The sequence below is a fragment of the Crocodylus siamensis genome, chromosome 5 (assembly GCF_052110815.1).
Source record: "Crocodylus siamensis isolate JL-2025a chromosome 5, ASM5211081v1, whole genome shotgun sequence".
Lineage (NCBI taxonomy): Eukaryota > Metazoa > Chordata > Crocodylia > Crocodylidae > Crocodylus > Crocodylus siamensis.
The window spans coordinates 14,646,768-14,667,763 of NC_143399.1; the positions used below are offsets into that span (position 1 = coordinate 14,646,768).

A 20,996-nucleotide genomic window follows, 5' to 3' on the forward strand; every position below is an offset into this window, starting at 1 on the left:
CTGATTTCTGTTGTCAAATATTGGCCCTTTTCTCTTTCAATCACTCCCATTCTACTTTTTTCAACAAGAAAGATCCAGCCTAGAATTGTATTACATGACTTTAAAGTCTTAAAAGTGTTTCTCTATTGTACTAACACGACATGCCGTGGACAGTCTAATTCATTCTCTTATATTCCACAAAGAATGTTCTGGTGCTTCTTAAAACTTCTGTGCTCAAGCCAGGCAGCTTCAAAGACCACTGGCATATGTGGCTTACGGCCTAGCATTTATTGGAAGGAAATGTCTCATTTAACTGTATAGTAAAATATCTATGGTGAACTATTCTATCGACACTAAAATTAAACTAACAACCTGAAATTAACAACCTAAAATTCGTTCTGAAATTAAATGAAAAGTAATTGTAGTCCAAGCAGAGGCGGGGAGGACTACTCCGTGGAAAAAAGGAGTCGGGGGCTGGGTGATGCTTTGGTGTCAGAATCAAACTCAAAACTAATGTCTAATTTAATATCTTTCCTTTTATTTTTTTAATGTCACCTACTATAAAAGTTTAATTTAGTGTATCTCTCAAAGCCGTACAATGTATAGGTTCATCACACAGATTTTATGTGAAAGGAAAATTAAATGGAATCAGAGGTCAGCATTGGCCTGCAGCATTGGGTTGCAGGCAGACTCCACCAACAGGGTTCAGAGAATTGGATCACTGTCACCATTATTCTTGGATAAACTACATCTCCTTATGCAGTGGTCCATCTTGATTATGCAGGCCAGGCAGTCGGACAGTTGGAGGTGGCATGATGGGAGATGTAGTCTTGACACCAGGCACATCCATTGAAACCGGAGAGTATCTGGACTCTCTCTTCGTTAATGTAAATTGAGTTGCAGGTTGACAGATTGCCAGTGCTGCATTCATCAATTCTGGTCAATCTGTCACTTTCAGAACAGTTGTCAGTATCTAGTGCCATCCGGGGCTGGTCCACCTCTAGCATTTTTGTGATCCTGATTGCTGCTGTCTCAACTTCTAACTAAAAAGAGCATAACCCCTTTTATTGTGATGCACAAATACTATATCCATCCCTTTCTTTTCACTAGTTCGGGAATAGGATGTGACTGGGATTAAGACAAAGTTCTGCCCCTCCCCATAAACCTACCACAGCGCAGGTAGATACAAGTCCATTATCCAGGCATTTGAGGAGATTGGCGAGTTCTTGGTCACTTCCCGTCTGTCAGGGTGTATACATGATGGGTGATACAGACATGTATTTTCTAATCAATATTGGTTAGTGGCTCAACATTGTTTGTGGAACAGAGGATTATCTAGGTAGAGGATAAAACCAAGTTGTACTTCGTATGGAGAGAGCTTTTCTTTTTAATCAGGCATTTGGTTAAGATAATAGGCTTGAGACCCTAATTGATTATTACTATTTTAAGCTTTTAAGATGGCTCTGTACACTAAGTTGCTTGACATGAGAAGGGCTTTAGAAATGGTTTCAGTGCTAGTATTGGAACCTGTCTTTTAATTTCAAAATGCTGAAAGTGAATCAAAGCCTCCCAAAAAGCTGTTCCTTAAAGCTTAATATACTGTCAGTCAGACTATGTAGTGTAAGTGAAAAAGCAGGATTTGGACTTTTTTCATCTTCAAAGGATTAACTATTTTCTTTCATATTTTGTTCAAATTACAGGGAGTCTACTTTATCTGTTTATAAAGAAGTTCATACACTTAAAGGACTCTAAATCTATTTTATAATAAAAATAACAATATATAAACAAAACATAATAATTATAACACCTTATATTTTATTATAATGGAAACATCTCTGACATGTGATTAAGGAACAATAATCTGATTACTTAAATTTTGATTATATACAGAATTTCCATTTAAAACGAATTGCATCAGTCAAACAACAGTACAAGGGCTTGATCTGTAGACTCCCTATACCTGAAATTACCTTCTTGGACACTAATTAGGAATAAAGACATGACTCTCCATGTAAGCTAGATGTTAGGAGGCAGTTTAGTTGCCTTTGTATACATTTACTCAGTCAAATATGAATGCTGCAAAACAAATGGAATGAGATTCTAAGGCCTATTTTCAGTGTCGTTTTCATTAATGTACATCAGGAAAAACTTTATTAAGGACAGTGAGAAAAGACTTAAATAAAACTGGTATGAGACCAGAGTCAGGGTCCATATTCTTAGACTTTTTTCTGCTCTATCATTGGGGTGATATTGGAAGCAAAATGAAAGAAATGCAAATTGCATGTTAATTTTTTTACAGAATTACAGCTGTCACTGTATGCAGAGATGTTTTACTGTGTCGTTTATATTATTATGTGATATTATATGTGTAAGAGTGAGATTGGTGTCCGTATATTACTCACCAATAAGTATTATTACTTAACTTTTCCAACTTACATTTCTGATTTTCCTCTTAACTCCAGAAAATATTGAAAGATATTGTCTCCATAGACATTTCTTATCAGAGCTACAGAAAGCCTGAGTTTGTTCTTTTAGTGCCCTGATCCTGTGGAAAGATGCATACTGATTTTGGTCAGAAATGAATTTGATGACTTACGTATGTGCTTAAACTTAAGCACATGCTCAGTTGCTCTGTACAATCATCCATGTAAGGCTAGGCATAGGACTTCAGTGACTGAGTGCTGTTAGTTTTGTAAAAAGTTAATAAGGATCCTCAAACCCTCAATCCAAACACCTGCTTTTCTAACAGAATGTGATGGTGGTACAAAACCACAGAGATAGCCAGACCATATACAGTCATTTCAACTTCCTATCTATGGGGTATTTAACAAAAGTATCATTTTGCACATATTTCAATAAAGTGCTGCATGAAAAGTAAATCTTGCAAGCTTTCAAGATGTTTAATCATCTTTCAATTAAGTATCTTTTAATGCTAACATCTGCATTTGTAATTGCTTAACTTTACCTTTTTTTTTCCTCTTCATTCACTGTTAAGTGGAACAGCCAGATTGAAACAGTTCCTGTGAAAGACATTTTTTTTTCTATTTTGGCTTTTGTTAGCAGGCACAAAAAATTAACTTTTATAGCTTCTGCTGTTAATTATGCTATTTTCTGGCAATTCCTCTTTTAGCTGATTGGTGGTTTTGCTTCTTTTTTGCCTTTTCCTTGTTGCACTATTTATCTCTATTTCAAAAACAGGTTCAGCAAAAGCTAGAAATCTGAGCCCAGATTTTACTGTCTAAACCACACGGATGGACACTTTCACCTGCATGAAGCTTTATTGAACACACTGAGGCTCCATTTCCCCATGTGTATAGATCCCATTTCAGGACTGGGATCCTTGTTAAGAGAGCAACAGTTCATGTGCATAAAGATACAATAGAGATGACTATTGGTTGGATTAGGTCTAATTTCCTTGCCATTTATGAATCATATAATACATTGTACATTTGAATAATTCAGCTTCTGTTCAAGGAATATATATTTTCTCTAATTAAAGTCTAGTCTGTGAATTATAGTTTAATGACAGCACTTTGGGTATGTCCAGCAGCAAAATTAAATTTAGCAAGTGATCATAGCAAGCGCTTGCTCAATGGAGCTGGTAAAAACTCTCAGGGATAATGGGATATATCCTCTGGTCACTGTCATATGCTAAAGTCCATGCTGCTGCATCTTTGCTGCTATTATTGTGAGTCCTAGATAGATTAACCTAGAATAGGCATTCCTGTCTCTGCAATGGTCACACCTTTATTTTGGAGTGTAAACGTATTATTTGAGAATCAGCATACATTTTTTTTTACCTAAACTGAAATTTTCTTGCAATTTATTTCAATACAAACTCCTACTTATAGCCCATCCAGAAACATGGGTACCCCCAAACACCATAAACACAACCAATATGTAATAGATGTTAGCATATTGCTTAACCTACAAGTGAAGATGCGAAGATGTTGTGGTGGTCAGTGCAGAAAAAATACTAGAATAGAATAGAATAGAATGCTTGAAGCTAAAAAGTACTAAGCGTTCTGGCTTTGCTCCAGCAAAACACTTAAGCATATGCTTAATTTTAGGCACATGAGTGGTCCCAGTGCAGATCTCAGAGAATTATCTTTAATTCACAGATCATTTAATCCAATAGGCAAGTCTGCTGTAACGTATGTACATTCTCGTATTAAAAACACTTGGGAACTTGTTAGTGAACAAGTGTAATGCATATGGCTAATAACTCATTTTTAAAAAGCAAGAGGATGTGGTCATCATCTTTATCATTAAAAATGGAAAATGAATTGGAGGCCTATCAGTGGCAATTTTTTGAAAGTGAGATTTTAGTTGAGAAAACGCAAAAAAAAAAAAAAATCCCTAAAATTATACTTCCGTATTTTTTTCATTTAAAATATTCAGAGACGATTTTACCTCACTCCCAAATACAATAAAATTTCATTTGTAGATTGAGGGACTTAGGTTAAAGTGCACATCAAGCACATTTTTATGGTTCACTTGTAAACCAGTAGATCATAACAATTTTGTTTATATACATGTTTGCATATCTAACCCAGGCACAAACACAATGAAGCCCCCACAATAAATTGTAAAACTCATCTGTATGGAAAATAGAACTTTCTCAAGGTTTGGTTTGATTTCCTGGAGCTAAGAAGCTTCAAACCCCTCACAGTCTTTATCTCCAGGAGAAAGGCACACTCGTTGACCTTGCCTTCTCTAAATAAACATGTGCCGGGTATATTTAAAAGAAATCCAAAACCAAGACACTCTACTGCATATATTTCTCTCCATTGAGAGATGCAGCTCTGGACAGCATTCAAATACAGTGATGAGCACTGCACCAGCCCTGCATAGAACCTATGTAGAATAGAGTAGACCGAATATAATGAGATCACACTGAATCTGACAGACAATTAACGATGGTGGAGCAGATGGTGCCCCTATAAAACATTCCATAATATATCTGTGCGTGCATTAGAATCAGTGACTTTAAGTAGGACAACCTTAAAAGGTATGCCACTTATCCTGTGGATAAGTACAACTTTACAGTTCTTTTAATAATCCCTTTATCCTGAGGTTTCGCCTTTGACCCTGGTTTCAAAAGCAGGAGGTCATTCTGGCCTAGTAGCTACAGCCCTCTAATTGAAGTCTGGCGATATCCTGGAAGAACTGTAATATCCAGCTATGTACACTTACACTTGGGTTGCAGTTTGAAAGCTGTTTGTTTTGTAATTGATTATGCCCATGAAATGGAATTAACATTTGGTGATAGACATGTTTTCAGAGAAAAAGGAAAATACTCTTATGTGAAGTGTAATAACATTTTGATATAAAATGTAGAGGCATCCCTTGCACAAATGAAACAGGCAGGGAAACATACGCCCTGTCTCTTAAAGAAATTCCAAAGCTTAAAGTTAATGCTTTTCTTATGTAGAGATTTATTTTGTCTTTTACAAAGCGTCTTTTAAACACTAGATTTTTTTTCTTTTTTTTTTGTGGGAAAGGCATTCATTTTAGGGGTGGGCTTTTCTTTGGCAGCTGCTTTTTTAAGATTTCCCTAGTGTAACGTCAGAAAATGAAGAGTACATCTTTAAATCTTGTTTTGTTTGAATGAATGGGATAGATAATCCCGATCAGATGTTTCTTTAGAGAATAATGTTTAAAACGATTATAGAACTTAGCTGTCCTGCCTGATTCCTAGGTACAGTATTTTCATTTCAATTGTTAAGTCGTTAGGGGTCATCCAAGGTAACCATTTATTAAAATAGTCTTCTTTTGTTTCAGATTTCCTGTAGTATGCTTTAACATCTAGAAATCTCCCTTCTGATGTTAGTTTTCCTAACCTCCAGATACAAACCACAAAACAGCTACATAGTTATATGACTAGTTACTCACCTACATAAACAGTAATTAGTGCTAAGTGTGCAATTATGTGTCACATCTGAAATTAAATGAAACTAAAGGATATGAGAATGGTGTCACTGAACATTTAAAGCTTATCACAAATCTTTCATTCTTTTTGTTTTGTAGGACATTTGGGCTTCCAGGACAGTTTTGTCACATCAGGTGTTTTCAGTGTGACTGAGCTAGTAAGAGTCTCACAAAGTAAGTATCGTCTTGCTGTTGTTCCATGTGTTTACTGTAACTCTTGCCTCTTCCTCTGATTTCCCTCTTTTCCCCGGGCTACACAAACAGTTGTAAAAAAATTCTCTCACACATCCTCGACTCCACGCAGGTATAATTACTCCGCATACATGTAAATTATGTGGGCAAAGTTAATATTCAAAAAATAAACAATAAGCTCCTGATCCTGTAAACTGATCTTTGTGGCTGGATCCGTAGGCTAGTACAGAGCACCCTTGAAGGTACTGTGGTTCTCTGTGGGTGAAGGGTTTGCCCACATGGATTAGTTTGCAGGCCAGGAGGTAAGGCATGAATTTTAACTGAACCTATAAAAATAATACCATCTGTGTCCATGAGCTAGGTCTGTTTGTCTGCCACTTTGTACATTCATGTGCCTCCATACATGCATGTGGCTACTGTTTCAGCACCCATAAATTGATGAACTTGCAAGTAATGTGGAGAGTTACAGCAAAATTGGCCCAAATAATCTGACTGGCCTGGACACATACAGCATTAATTTTGCAAGACCTGCTATTTTCTCAATTGTATGGAGTTCTGCTTTTTAAAAGAATTTGTTTGTTGACCTTTAAAGAATGCTAATGCGCGCAGCATGAATGACACACTGCCGCATGATCATTACCAGCTTGTCAATACTCACTAACAACAGTGAATTAAGAGTACCTGTCACCACCCTGTTCCATTGATCAAAGGTACATTGATTGTTTTTTGCTATGACATAATCCAGACAGTCCAAGGAGAGAGTATGGACAGTCTCTCTGAGCTCTCACTCTCTCTCTTTTATTCCAGCTACACCAGATCTTTAGGTGCTAGGATTCTAAATTTTTCATAACCACTGAAGAACTCTGTTGCAACATTATACAGCAACCGTTAACCAGCTGTAGTTAACAGTTGGGCGATGTTTCCATTATAAATCTTGGATTATAACTCATCCACTCAAATACACTTAGGGTATTTTAGTTCTCAGCCTAGAAGCCTAAAGTATTGTTCATTTGCTGACCCTGCAGGTCTAGTTTAAGTCTTCCTAGGAGAGGAAAGAATCCCTATTTTTGAATTACAGCAATAGGCTTTCGTAACCACAGGTTTTTCTAATTTTTTTTCTTTCCCTTACAAACACATGCATATTTATAAGGTGCTACTGTGAAAAAGCCTCTGCAAGAATAGGGATAGAGGGTAAGAGATATATAGAGGTAAGCATGGTAGAGCAAGAGAATAGATAGGGCAGCTTGTTATAGGGCAGGAGGCTCCCTTCACTCAGCTTTGCTGTGAGAGGCCTGTTACAAGGACTCGTGGGTGCACAGCTTGTTTGAAAATTAGCTCATTTAGATGACCATATATGGACTTTGACATCGATCTGAAAATCCTGACTAATGTGTATGAGAATATAGGCCAATGGATGTGAGAATAGCTCTGTTTGATGTTGTTAATTTTGGCGTGAAGGGACAGGGCTCTCAAAGTTCCACGGGATTCACCTGTCCTCCCTCAAAGACATCCCACATAACAGCAATCTTATCTTCTTCTTCGGAGCACTAGACATCACAGCTGCTTCTGGATTCTGTCAACCTTGCTTTATGTGTTTGCAAGATGGGGTTGCCAGAATGAAACCAGGATCACTGCATCTGGCTTCCACTCTCCATAGGAGGACCAGCTGCTTGAAGCCTGAGAATTTGGCCCTGAGCTCAGGATCCTGTATATTTCATTCTTATTAATCTTCCATGTCACAGGTTGGGGCCCCAGGGGTCCACAGGTATGGTGGCTGTGCGACCATGCCAGCTCTGTCCCGAGGGTGTCCTCTTACCTCGCCTGCCATGACTTGATGGTAAAGTAATAAATTGAGAAGCTACCCACAGGCTTTCTCATGGCCGCAGTCCACTGACCCTCACAGGAACTTGCTGGTTGCTGGACCTCTCTCCAGTATTGTGCCACACGGGGCACTTTGAGCCTTATGAGCTAATCACATGGCTCCAACCCTTCCCTTTATCATGCCCCATGCCTCATGGGTGTTACATGCATGTTATTCCCTCTGTTGGGGTCTTGGCCTATTTGGCCTCGGCCACTTCAGTCTGGCTAGGGCTTCTAGTCTAGTCCCACTGTGTTGGACCTGGCTCCAGGGTACTTGTTGAACTCGGTCTGTTCTCAGTCTCAACTCGATCTGGTCCTTTGGCCTCTGTCTGCTGCACCCCACCGTCACCAGACTCTCTGGACTCTGTGTATCTGCGCCTGTCTTGGGTCAGGCCCCCTGGCCCCTGTGTCTGCTGGGCCCCTCAGGCTCCAGACCCATTTTGAGCTTATACATGCTCAGGTCTTTGCCTCTTACTGGTCAGTTGACCATCTGCAGGTGCCAGCTAGTTACATCATTGGCCTGTTGCTCAGGTAACCCACAGCTGTGGGGCACTGCCTGGCCTGCAGAGCCCCCTGGCTAGGCTGCTCCTGTCCTTAATGGAGCAGGCACATCTTAGTTTCCTGCGATATTCCACTATCATTTTATCATAGCAACTAATCTTTTTACAAAGATCCCAGCGTGCAACAAATTTTATAAATTGTCTATCTGAAGATCACAGTGCTTGTCACTGGAATGTGCCTATTTTGGGGTTGGAAAATAACAGCCTTTAAAAAGTTTACACAAACATTATAGGTAGGGACCAATGTAATTCAGGCTTCAGGGGAAAGCCTGAATTTAGCATTTTTCCCCGAAGCTCCAGACAACTTTGATTTGGCCACAAATGGCCTGAAACTATGGGGGAGAGGGAGGCTCGGGAAAAAAAGTAAAAGAAAAAAAAATCCTGACTTGAAGCATGGAGAAGAAAGGCAGCAAAGCCCTGGAAACACTATGAAAGTCTTACGTGTTTCCAGTGGCAGCCTAGTACAGGCCGAGACCCTACCGGGGCTCAGCCAATCTTGTTTAATTCTGCACTTTGGCAGGGAGTTTAAAAGCCCTGCCCACGGTGGAGCAGATACGTACCCCGTGTCCTAGGGGCTGTGGACCTAGGCATACCAGGTGCCTGCTCCCACAGCTGGGCATGGGGCACAGGGTGCCTCTGCTGCAGGGGCTCCCCCCTGCCTGGCATGGCTCTCCAGAGCCCTGCTTTGTTTTGCGGTTGGGCGGGAGCTGAGCAGGGCTCAGAAGGCCCATGCTGAGTGGGCAGAAGCCCCTGCAAGGGGGACACCCTTTACCCCATGCCCTGCTGTGGGGGCAGGCACCCGGCACGGATCTACCGAGCCCTGCTCTGCCCTGTCACAGTGGACTTTCCCTTAGGGTCAGCAGTCCATAAAAGTTAGCACGCAATAAAAGTTTTTCTTTAATAAAGTTATTCACTGTGGTTTCATTAAGAACTCCAAGTGGTGAGCTTTACTTAAAAGTTGCTGTTTGGTAAGTGGTGAGCTTTAGTTTCTTAAAACAGCTGAAGGACAGCCTGTGTGCCACTGTTCAATGGTAATCAGGAGAGCCCACCCTGAAAATGCCTAAAATCGGCTCTGGTGAGCCTGCAGGGACACTGATTTCCCCCCAACCTCCAACCAGAGCCTGATTTACAGTGGTCCCTAATTATACAGTAGGGCAGGACACAAAATAGGGTGTATTGCATTTATTTGACTTAACCAAGGACATTTGGGGAGGCACATGGAGACTTCTGCCTTTGCTCAAGCAACAAGTGCTACAGGCTCTTTAATTTTATATCCTATCCTATCTACATCCCTGTAACTCCAGCGTAAATAGTGCCCCAACTGCATACTGGGATATCACTTCAGGACTGACTGAGAGGAAAAGTGTGCCAAGTACTGAATTAGCAACACTACTTCTGGTAGCACCCTGAATTGTCCTTGGAGGTGCTGCAGACATATACTGACCAGCTCTGACTCTGTTTAGTTTATGAGTTTTAGTCTGACAAGCCCACAGCCTGAGATGATATGGCTACATAGTAGGATGTGTTTAGTGTGGATTCTACCCACAAAATCCCATTGAAGTCGGTGTGACTTTGTGCCAACTTTCAAGGAATTATGTAGCATAAAGGATCTATGGCTAACTGGCACGAGTTGTGTCTAAACTGACATATAAAGTTGCCTAATTTCTTGTACTATTGCTGACTTCAGTGATCCTGATATATTAAATCCATTAAACGACTATTTTGTTCTCTAAAAAGCCATTGCATCCTCAAAGGCTACCAAAACTGCAGTAGCAGCCCAGTTGCTCGTACACAGTGGTAGCACACAAGGAGCTTCCTTAGCATGCTCTCTAGCAGCTTTGCAAAAGGTCATCCTCTACAGATGGACACAAGGCTGTAGAAGGACCCAAGGGCATGTACTGGGAAGGAGGTCATGTGATCCCAGCCTTAGTCCCCGCTATGGAAAGTACTGTTCTTTGGATGAATGATGCAAAGGAGCAGTGCAACCTGCATTTCTTACACAGCTCAAAAATGTCTATTTATGGTAAAGGTAATTTCTAATATGTTCCAACGCATGGACATTTGCAAGGACTGCAACAGTGTCACTTACCCCTTTTGTGCACGTTGTGTGTGCTACAGGAACTCTTGTACTTCGGACTTATTGTCCATATTATTGTGGCACCTAGCAGCCCTAGTCGTCAATCAGTATCTCATTGCACCAGGCGCTGTACAAACGCAGAACAAGAAGACAGCCCCTGCTGAGACAGGATAACCAAAATTTGTTCTTTATTGACTAGCATCACTACACTGATGTTCATAGTGTTATTCTGGATTTAAACCAGAGTATGAGAAACTGGATCTTGGCCTTATATATTAACCGTAACGCAGCAAACCCTTGGGGTTTCTTGTACCTTTTGTCATTATTTTCCTGAATTATAGAGTTAATATGATACTAGAAATACATGCTTTCCCTGAGTGTTAAGTATTTATCTGTTGTTAGTGTTTGTCATCTAAAATGAACATGAGGCACATTATTTTTTCAGCATTTCCTCATTAGGTATTGTTGGATAATAATTATGTGCCAGATTTATTTAATAAGGTTGTCAGAGGTCCAGATGACAGGGAGACTTAGGGACACTACTGTTGTCTCAGCCACAAAACCCGAGGCCACATAGGTCGGCTTCTTCAGAAACAATACTTGCTATTGACTTCATACTATTATCTATCTATCTATCTATCCCCCTGCCCTCAGTAGTGATTTCATCCTAGAGAGGATTTCCTGACTTTATGTGTCATGTACTAGCTTTGGACATATTTGCAGAAGAACCCTACTCTCTACTCCTCACATACAACTTGCTAAACTCAACAGAAAAATCTCCACCAAGAGGGCATGAGAAATAAAAGCAACCAGGCCATTTTCTGTAGCTTTTAACTGTCCTTCCTGATGGACACAGCTTTGCTAACACCAGAAGTTTGTATTATTAAACCTGGAAACTCTTAAGACATATATGCTGACACTGAAATACAGATATAGATATTAATAGTTCCATTTATCAATCTATCTATTCCTCAGTAGACAGATCTATCTATCTATCTATCTATCCCAGTCACCATGTGTGCCTATACACGAGATGAGAGGCTGCTCCAACATGCTGTAATTATAACACATTGGAGCAAACTCAATTAATTGAGTCTCCTGGAGCATGGCAATTACTGCACTCCAGCAGCCTCCCAGGTCTTGTATATTGGCATCCTCGCCCTTCAAAATGGCAAATGACAGCATAGCTCATCAATGAGCTTTACGTAAAGTACCCCCATTACCATTTGGAAGTGTGGGGACACTGATACATCCAGCCTCCTCTTAAAGACCCCCAGGGTAGGAGCCAGCACCACTTCTCTTGGAAGTTGGTTCCAGATCCTAGCCGCCCTGACTGTGAAGTCGCGCCTCCCAGTGTCTAACCTGAATCTGCCCTCTGCCAGCTTGTGACCGTTATTTCTAGTCACTCCTGGTAGTGCTCAGGGGAACAGGGACTCCCCCAATGCCTGCTGGTCCCCTCTGACTGGTTTGTAACAGGCCACTCGATCCCCCCTCAGCTTTCTCATGTGGAGGCTGAACAGGTTCAGATCCTGTAGCCTCTCCTCATAGGGCCTGCCCTGCTGCCCCCCCATCATGCGAGTGGCCTCCTCTGGACCCTCTCCATATTGTCCACATCCTTCCTGAAGTGCGGCGCCCAGAACTGGACGCAGTACTCCAGCTGCGGCCTGACCAGTGTCGCATAGAGGGGGAGGATCACCTCCTTGGACCTGCTCGAGATGCATCTGTGGATGCATGACAAGGTGAGGTTGGCCTTCCTGACTGCCTCCCCACGCTGCCGGCCCATGTTCATTTTAGCATCAGTAATGACTCCAAGATCCTTTTCTGCCTCTGTACTGATGAGAAGGGAGTTCCCCAGCCTGTAGGTGTGGTGCTGGTTCTTCCTCCCCAGGTGCAGCACCTTGCTCTTGTCAGTGTTGAAACCCATCCTGTTCTCATCTGCCCACCCCTGTAACCTGTCCATGTCCAATTGCAACCTATTCCTCCCTTCTAGTCTGCCCACTTCTCCCCACATCTTAGTGTTGTCTGCGAATTTAAACAGGGTACTTTTTACCCCCTCATCCAAGTCGCTGATGAAGATTTTGAACAGTGCGTGCCCGAGGACCAAGCCCTGGGGGACCCCACTGCCCACATCCCTCCAGGTCAAATAAGACCCATATACCACCACTCTCTGGGTGCAGCCCGCCAGCCAGTTAGTGACCCATTTGACTGTGTAGGTGTCGATGCCACAGTCCCCTAGTTTTTTAATGAGAACGGGTTGAGAGACAGTGTCGAAGGGCTTCCGAAAGTCCAGGAAGACTATGTCCACTGCTACCCCTGCATCTAAGGATTTTGTGACCTGGTCATAGAAGTCCACCGGGTTGGTCTGACAGGACCTGCCTCTAATGTGTCGGTTGCCCCTAAGCATAATCTCCCCTGCTGGCCCCTCGTGGGCATGTGGCAGGATAATTCTGTCAAAAAGCTTACCCAGGATCGAGGTAAGACTAATTGGCCTATAGTTCCCTTGGTCCTCCTTCCTCCCTTTTTTGAAAATGGGAACCACATTGGCACTTTTCCTGTCCTCTGACACCATGCCAGAGTACCATGAGTGCTCGTACAGCCGTGCCAGGGGTCCCGCAATGACCTCAGCCAATTCCCTCAGCGCTCTGGAGTGGAGATCGTCAGGACCAGCTGATTTAAATACATCCAGTCCCTCCAGAAGTTCCCTGACTAGGTCCTCACTGACCCTAGGCCTGGGTGCGCCTCCCCTGGGGCCTACAGGGGTCCCGGTGGGGGGGGGGGGTGACCCAGTACCTGCTCAGAAAAATGGAGGCAAATAAATTGTTAAATAGGTTAGCTTTGTCATTTAGTGCGACGACCAGACTTCCTAGTGTCTTGCAGAGGCCCCACGTTACCCAGTACCTTCTTTTTACCCCCGATGTATTTAAAAAAGGACTTGTTGTTGTCCGGGTAGCTAGTCCCAGTTCCAGCTCTGCCTTGGCCTTCCTCTCACAGCCCCTGTAATTAAAGTGCCATCCCCTTACCCCCTGGAGCATGTGTAAAAGTGCCCCATTGTTTTAAAGTGTCTTTAGCTACTGAACAAGAACTGCAAACCATCTTGGTGCTAAGTAGAACTACACAGCTTGTCTTGAGAACTACATCTGTTACCTTTTCAATTGATGGCTAGCCTACTCATAAATCTCCCTGAAATTAGTTAAACAAAGAAAGTAGTTAATCAAAAAGAAATTTTACAAAAATGTTGCCAGCATTTTAACAAATCAAACTAAGTAACTTAAAACTAGAGGAAAAGCCACTGTCCATCTTCATTGGCAATCCCTCACAGTCGAGGATGATTGTCTTCCATGATTGCCTTCTGTGGCAGGGCACCTTTGGTTCCTGCCACTCTGACAGCTTTGAGCAGGCTGTGGAGCAGCCGGCATGTGTGATGCAGCCTAATGAGGTGGTCATATGGCTGCAGGAGTGCTTCTGGATTAGAGGATGGGGCTGAGCAGCTTTAGTTTAAATCCAAACCCTCAGAGCTGAGCTGGCAGTTGCTGGATGGAGCCAGAGAGAGAACTTCACCAGCCAGAGGTGCTGCTCCCAGATCACCTGGAGGACAGGGTAGGAGCTGTGGGGATGGAAGATGTTCCTGGTCCTGGGGAATGACCTAAAGCTACATCCTGCTAGGGATGGGGCTGCCTGTGGTGGGGTGTTCCCCAAGAAATGCCACACCGGTGCCTCCTTTGTGAAAGGCAAGTATTGGTGAGCCCCCATGACCTGGTGGGTTACCCCATAGAGGGGACAGGAGAGAGGTCTAGGCATGTCATCAGGCCTGAGACCAAGGGGCGTAAGGCCGAGCGCCCCAGTGAGAGGGTAGAGTAGTGGGCCCAGTGATGGCATGTGAGAAGGCTGCATAGAGTAGGATCTGTGTGGGTGGGCCTGAAGGACTACACATTGGCCGCGTAGAGTAGGGTCCACATGGGTGGGCCTGAAGGACTGTCCATAAACTGGCTTTAGACATTGAGTGAGCTGTGTTCGGAGGGACCTGAGAAGGTGGGTCCATATGAGAGAGAGAGAGGGCGAGCCGCTCAGTAACCTGACCAGAGAAACCCTTGACTAGTCAGTGCTGGGGCCAGGACCAGAATGTTTGAAGGGCCAGAGCACCCACCACAAGGGACACCCAGAGCCAGGGGCCTGGGCTTCCGACCGGCCTAGAGGCGAGGCCAGGGCTGGTGTGGCCAAAGTTCCCGGAGAGAGCCACTGCCAAGAAGGAGAAGGGTTCAGGGAGCTCGGCAGCCCAGAATGAGAGCAGAATAGACCACCTGAGATGGAGGGATCCAGTCAGGGTACAAACATTAGGTGGGTATAGAAAGGGATCCATCATGGAACCAGAGCCATATAGTGATGCCATCTGCAAAGGTATGGGACATGGTATAAGGGAAGGTTTGGAGCCGTGTATTATACCCTTGGCATCAGGCAGTAAATGGGCAGCCTCCCACCTTATAAACAACTAATTAGATACATCAAAGGCATGGCAGGAAAGGCAGCTGGGCAGACTGCCCTAGACAGGTGGGTGGGCCAATGATTTGACTGGCCACGAGATGGCCTCCTGTCACACCTTAGCGCCCCAGTGAGAGGGTAGATGCTTAACACTCAGAAGACTAAGGTCCTCCATTAATAAGAGCCTAATGAGCAGTCCCCAGCTTTGGCAATTCAGATTTAAGGTGAGACTCAGGAGAATAAAGAAATCCAACATCACCTCAAATGTGCAAGTGCAGCCTTTGGATGCCTGTGGTGTTTGAAGATCATGACATCAGATTCGAAAACCTACTGGATTCAAAAAATCTTCCACAGGCAGTGTTGATGGTACATCTTGAGTGATTTGAGGTGCCTCCTGTATGTTGTCCACATTTCAGCTCTGTACAGTAAGGTAGGGATCATGACTGCTTCATAACTTAGCTATGGGTCTGAAGGCCAGTCTTGGATCAATAGGTTCTCTTGCAACTCAGGCATGTGTTTCCGTGCAGGGCAGGTGGCTCTGGATTCTTGGTTTAGTCTGCAACACGCTGTTTCTGCTGCTCCTACTTCTTCATCTCCTGTTGTTGTTGTGATGTTTCAAAATACTGAGATCATTGTGGCAGACTCAGGGTAGTCCTAGGTGATAGTCTTCCATGAGTTGATGTCAATGTTGCATTTTTTCAAGTTGGCCTTGAGGACATCTTTGAAACACTTTCTCTGCCCTTCACTTCCTCTTGATCGTATGCCTTGACTAAGCTGGGAGAATAAAATTTGCTGTAGGAGTCTGGAATTAGACATCTGGATGATGTGGCTAAGCCAGTGAAGTTGATGTTGGATGATCATCACATTGATGCTCATGGTGTTCACTTGCGAGAGGATGCTAATGTAATCTGTCTTCCTACTGGATTCAAAAAATCTTCCACAGGCAGTGTTGATGGTACATCTTGAGTGATTTGAGGTGCCTCCTGTATGTTGTCCACATTTCAGCTCTGTACAGTAAGGTAGGGATCATGACTGCTTCATAAACCATGAGCTTGGTTTTCGAATCTGATGTCATGATCTTCAAACACCACAGGCATCCAAAGGCTGCACTTGCACATTTGAGGTGATGTTGGATTTCTTTATTCTCCTGAGTCTCACCTTAAATCTGAATTGCCAAAGCTGGGGACTGCTCATTAGGCTCTTATTAATGGAGGACCTTAGTCTTCTGAGTGTTAAGCGTCAGTCCCATTTTCTTGTATGCCTCGGTAAAGATGTCAGTGGTTGCCTAAAGTTCTGCTTCTGAGTGATCACACACTACAGCATTATCAGTGTACTGGAACTCAGTGATTGACATTGAGGTAGTCTTGGTTTTGACTCAGAGTCAGTTGAGATTAAACAGCTTACTATCTATTTGGTAGTTTAGCACTACTCTGACTGGAAGCTTGTTGGTGGTCAGATGTAGCATCACAATAAGGAATACTGAGAAAAGTGTTGCAGTGATGATGCAGCCTTGCTTAACTCCAGTCTTAACTTCAAAGGAATCTGTGATAGATCCATTACTGAGAACCACCACTCGCATACCGTCATGGAGCAGGTGAGGAATGGTGATGCATTTCAGTGGGCATCCATACCTCAGAACGATCCTCCCCCCAGTGCTTCTTGGCTGACAGACTTGAAGGCTTTCATGAGGTCATAAAAGCCATATAGAGAGGTTTATGTTGTTCCCAGCATTTTTCCTGTGCTGGTGAGGAATGGCGATCATGGTAGTTGTGCCTCTTGATACCCTAAACCCACAATGAGATTCCAAGAGGAGCTCTTCAGCAAGTGGAAGGAGACAGTTCAGGAGGGTTCTCGCAATGATCTTTCCTATCAGGGACAGCAGGCCAGTCCCTCTGTAATTTACACTGTTGGACCTGTCTCCTTTTGTTGAAGGTTGTCATGATCATGGCATCCCTGAGGTCATCTGGGATTACCTCATTATTCCAAATTCGTAAGATGAGGGCATGGAGCTGTGATGTGAGCTTCTCCCACCTGCTTGAAGATTTCAGCGGGGATTGCATCAGCTCCAGATGTCTTGTCATTCTTCATCTGCTTGATGGCTTTCCTCTCCTCACCTCACCTCATCGAGGGTTGGAGGGACTCCAAGATCTTCTCTGACTGGGTGTTGTGGGATGGAATTGAGAACATTTGTCAGCAACAGATTCTTGATTAAGAAGGTCTTCAAAATCTTCCTTCCAATGGACATTGATGATTCCCTTTTCATTGATCAGGTCTCCTCCATCTTTAGGTCTCAAAGGAGTAGCCCCTGAATGCTTTACCATAGGTGGCTTTGGTGGCACTAAAGAAACCATGAGGAGTATCATAGATGTCAACAAGAAGTTAAATTTGCTTTGCCTTGTCTTCCCACCATCTGTTCTTCATATCGAAGGTCCTCCCTTGGACCTTTGCTTTGGCTTGTTGGTGATTCAATTTATTTTGCTTGCAGTTGGTGTCATTCTACCAACCACAAAAGGCCTTGTGCTTGCAGTCAGTTAACTGCTGGATCTCCCAGTCATTCTCATCAAACCAGTCTTGATGGTTCCTGGTAGAGAATCCAAGTGTCTCTTCACAGGCACTCATGACGGAGGACTTGAAGGCACTCCAAGCACTGCCAACAGTCTTCCCTTGTTGTTGATTGGAAATCACCAGTTTTTCATTGAGGCACTGGTGGAAGAGGTCTCTTGATTTGGCCATTGAGTCCTTCAACATTGACCTTCTGTCAGCACTGCTTCTGCTGCAGTCATCATTTGGGAGCCAGTTTCAGTGACATAACTGAGCAGATGAGTCAGTGAAAGGTCCAGCAATTGTCAGCTCCTAGAATAACTCGAGTGACGAGGCATCTTTGCGATCCAGGGCACGAATGATGACGTAGTCAATCAAGTGCTAATGCTTAGATTGTGAGTGTTGTCATGATGCCTTGCACCTATTTTTCAAGAAGAAGATGCCATTGGAGTTGACCTTTCCCACTTCTTTGCCAATGGTTCCATTCCAGAGGTTTGAGTCCCTTCCAACTTTGGCATTGAAATCACTGAGCACAATAAGCCTGTCTCCCTCCAGAACATCAAAATGGACTCGGTCAAGGTTGGCATAGAATTCCTCCTTGGTTTTGTCAGTGACATCAAGAGTAAGGGAATATATGCTGATGACAGTGGTGTATTGGCTCCCTGCCAATTTGAGACAAACAGTTATGAGCTGCTCATAAATTCTGATAGGAAATTGAGTTGGTTTATGAGTTCATTCTTAATGGCAAAGCCAAGTTGGCATTCACTTTGCTGTTTACTCTTCTAGAAGACAGTATAGACACTTCCTTGCTCTTTGAGCTGCCCATCTTCCACTTACCAGCTCTTGCTCAGTGCAATATCAGTGCTGTGTCATCTGAGTTTTCAAGCCATGATTGCAGTGCAGCGCTCTGGTGTTCATGGTTAGGATTGTCCATGAGAGTCCTGGTGTTCCAGGTACCAAAATTGATTGTGTGTCTTTATTGATTTCAACCACAGTAAAGGTGATCCCACTGGGTGCAGTTATCCAGTCAAAAAAGAGAGGCAGACTATGTGTAGGGCACCTTTTCTAACCCCCTCCTCATGTGGGGTGAGCAGAGCAGATCCTAAAGAGGGCTGCTTAGTTGCAGTTACAGCTGCCAAATAACACTCCTGCCTCATACAAATGCTAGGTGACCTACTTGTAACTGCCATCTTCATGCCAATTCATGACTAGGAGCTTCCGAGCCTCACAATCCTGCTCCCGTCATCGCTAATGAGTTGCTAAAGGGCTTGAAAAATGTCCTAAAGCTGTTTACATGGAAGACGCCTGTGCATTATTTCTTTTATTGTGGAGAGGCCACTGTCCACCCACAACCTAATATGAGTATGTCACATCATGTTGCCAGTAGTCCTATATTGCAATGGGATTTGGGAGATGAACCACTTCTCTTGCAGGCCTCCTTTCCCCAGAGACCCTTTAGTCTCTGATGAGGTTTGGTTTGAAGGAAAGAGATGGATATCTCTGCAGCACAACTGGGGAGTCGCACATTGTTTGTTCCCAAGCCTGAGGCTGTAGAGAATTTTCATCCTATTCCTTAAACCCTTCAGCACTGGGAACTTACTTCGGGGCTTGAGGAAAGTGGCCAGAGCAAGTGCTAGAAATGTGACTCCGGTGCATCTCTGATGTCATGAAGCTGTGAGAGCTGCATAGTTCTCACCAACTTTGACTTCCAGGGTGCTCACTTGACTTGGTGCACAAACGAAAAAAAAACCTTGCCACTGAACTTTCCTATATAAGTTCTGCAGGGTTTGCTATTTGGCAGGCGATGAAATTAGGATCATTGGCAGGCTGGGAGCTGGAGAGGAGAGAAGGGGAATGGGGGAGGCCATACCAGCCAGTTGGTTACAGTGACCTCCAAGTCTTCTTGATCTGGGACCTTCAAGATGGCCTCCTTCCCATGTGGAGCTCCCTGCAGCCATCTGAAATAATCTGGCTGGTCTGTGAAGGAAGGGTTTGGAGCTTATAAACATTCTCTTAACAAAATTCATTTATTGTGCTCCATTTTGGTTGAAATGATACCGTTCCTGGTGCTGAGGAACGCTCGCTGCACTGGGAAGGCCACAGTTAAAGCTGTACGGTGCTAGCTCTGTTTTTCATGGAGTAAGTGGGATGCTTTTAACCCTTCTAAAGCAGTAGACCACACAAATATGCACACATGCAATCGCAGACCACATATCTGTGTTATATCTACAGAGCCCTTAAAGGAGCTAAATAGATTGCACAGGTAGTCTGTGATTTTGAAATGCCATGAATTGTGGGATACCGTTGTTCAGGAGTGGAAACTTCAGGTGTCTGACATGCAGACACTCGCTCTCTGTGGTTAGTGGTTTCTGTAGCCCTGCTTCAGCATCTGCTGCATCTGGCTGCAGAAGTCTCTTAGCCCTCTTACGGAGATGGGTGCTGCCAGGGATCCTGGTAATAGAAGGGGCTGTTAGAGGTGGTCTCTGGCATGAGGTGGCACCCTAGTGTTTGAAGCATACAGTAGTTCTGCAAGTATATGAAACAATCATTTCTGTTTAAAACAATAAAGGAAAATAATCTCTTATACCTAGAGTTGGTGCGTGAACTCCCCACACTCACTGCGGAGCCTAAATAAAACTATTTGTACTGTTCGAGCTGGAATGATAAAGAGCAGAATCAGTGCAGTTAAAGAACTGATGCGATTATTGTGAAGGAGATATGTGGAGCTAGCAATTAAAAACACATCCCCCTCTCTGAGCAGGAAGTGGCGTAGGTAGGAGGGAGATGTCTACAACCAAAGGAATCGAGATTCTCGAGGTGTTTTGACCCACCAGTCTACTCGAAGCAAATTACAGAAAAAAATCCTCTCGCCCATACCTGCTCCTGCGGGAGGGCTCTATGCTCAGTGCAATCCTCCGGAGGATGGTGAGGTTACCAATAGCCGTGGTCCACCACTCACACCAGGACTGTACGTTCTCAGTGTGTCAGAGAGCGGGTCAGCAGCTCAAGGCGGTGGTCCCGCGGCTCTGAGACTGGGGGGCGAGTCCACTACTTTTCTGATGTCCAGATGAGAGTGGGGAGGATCCTTCTTTCTCCATGCAGATCCCCAGCGCAGAGCCCACATACTGCGGGTGCTGTGGATGTAAATGGCAGAGTATCTTTTTAAAAATGCATGTGTATTATATGTGTATGTAAAAAAAAAAACAAACCTGTTTCTGCAAAAAGTAGCCTGGACCCTTTCTGATATACTAGGCAATACTGTAACTGTGGTAGTTAAAAATCAGGAGCCTGAAAATTAACCTTTAAAAAAAACCCTCTGTTCTTTAGCAAAGCACTGCTATCCCAAACAGACTGCTCGGGCTTGGGCATTAAAGGAGGGG

At 43.7% G+C, this 20,996-nt stretch overlaps 1 protein-coding gene across 7 annotated transcripts in view; it reads left to right on the forward strand.

Annotated features, from left to right (window-relative positions):
* NFIA (nuclear factor I A) overlaps positions 1-20,996 on the forward strand; it is a 308,443-nt gene that overhangs the window by 194,617 nt on the left and 92,830 nt on the right. For all 7 annotated transcript variants that reach the window (XM_090049569.1, XM_090049573.1, XM_090049571.1 and 4 more), the window contains exon 4: positions 6,010-6,084. In XM_090049569.1, coding sequence (XP_089905695.1) covers positions 6,010-6,084 — 75 coding nt within the window. The remainder of the gene's footprint in view (positions 1-6,009; positions 6,085-20,996) is intronic.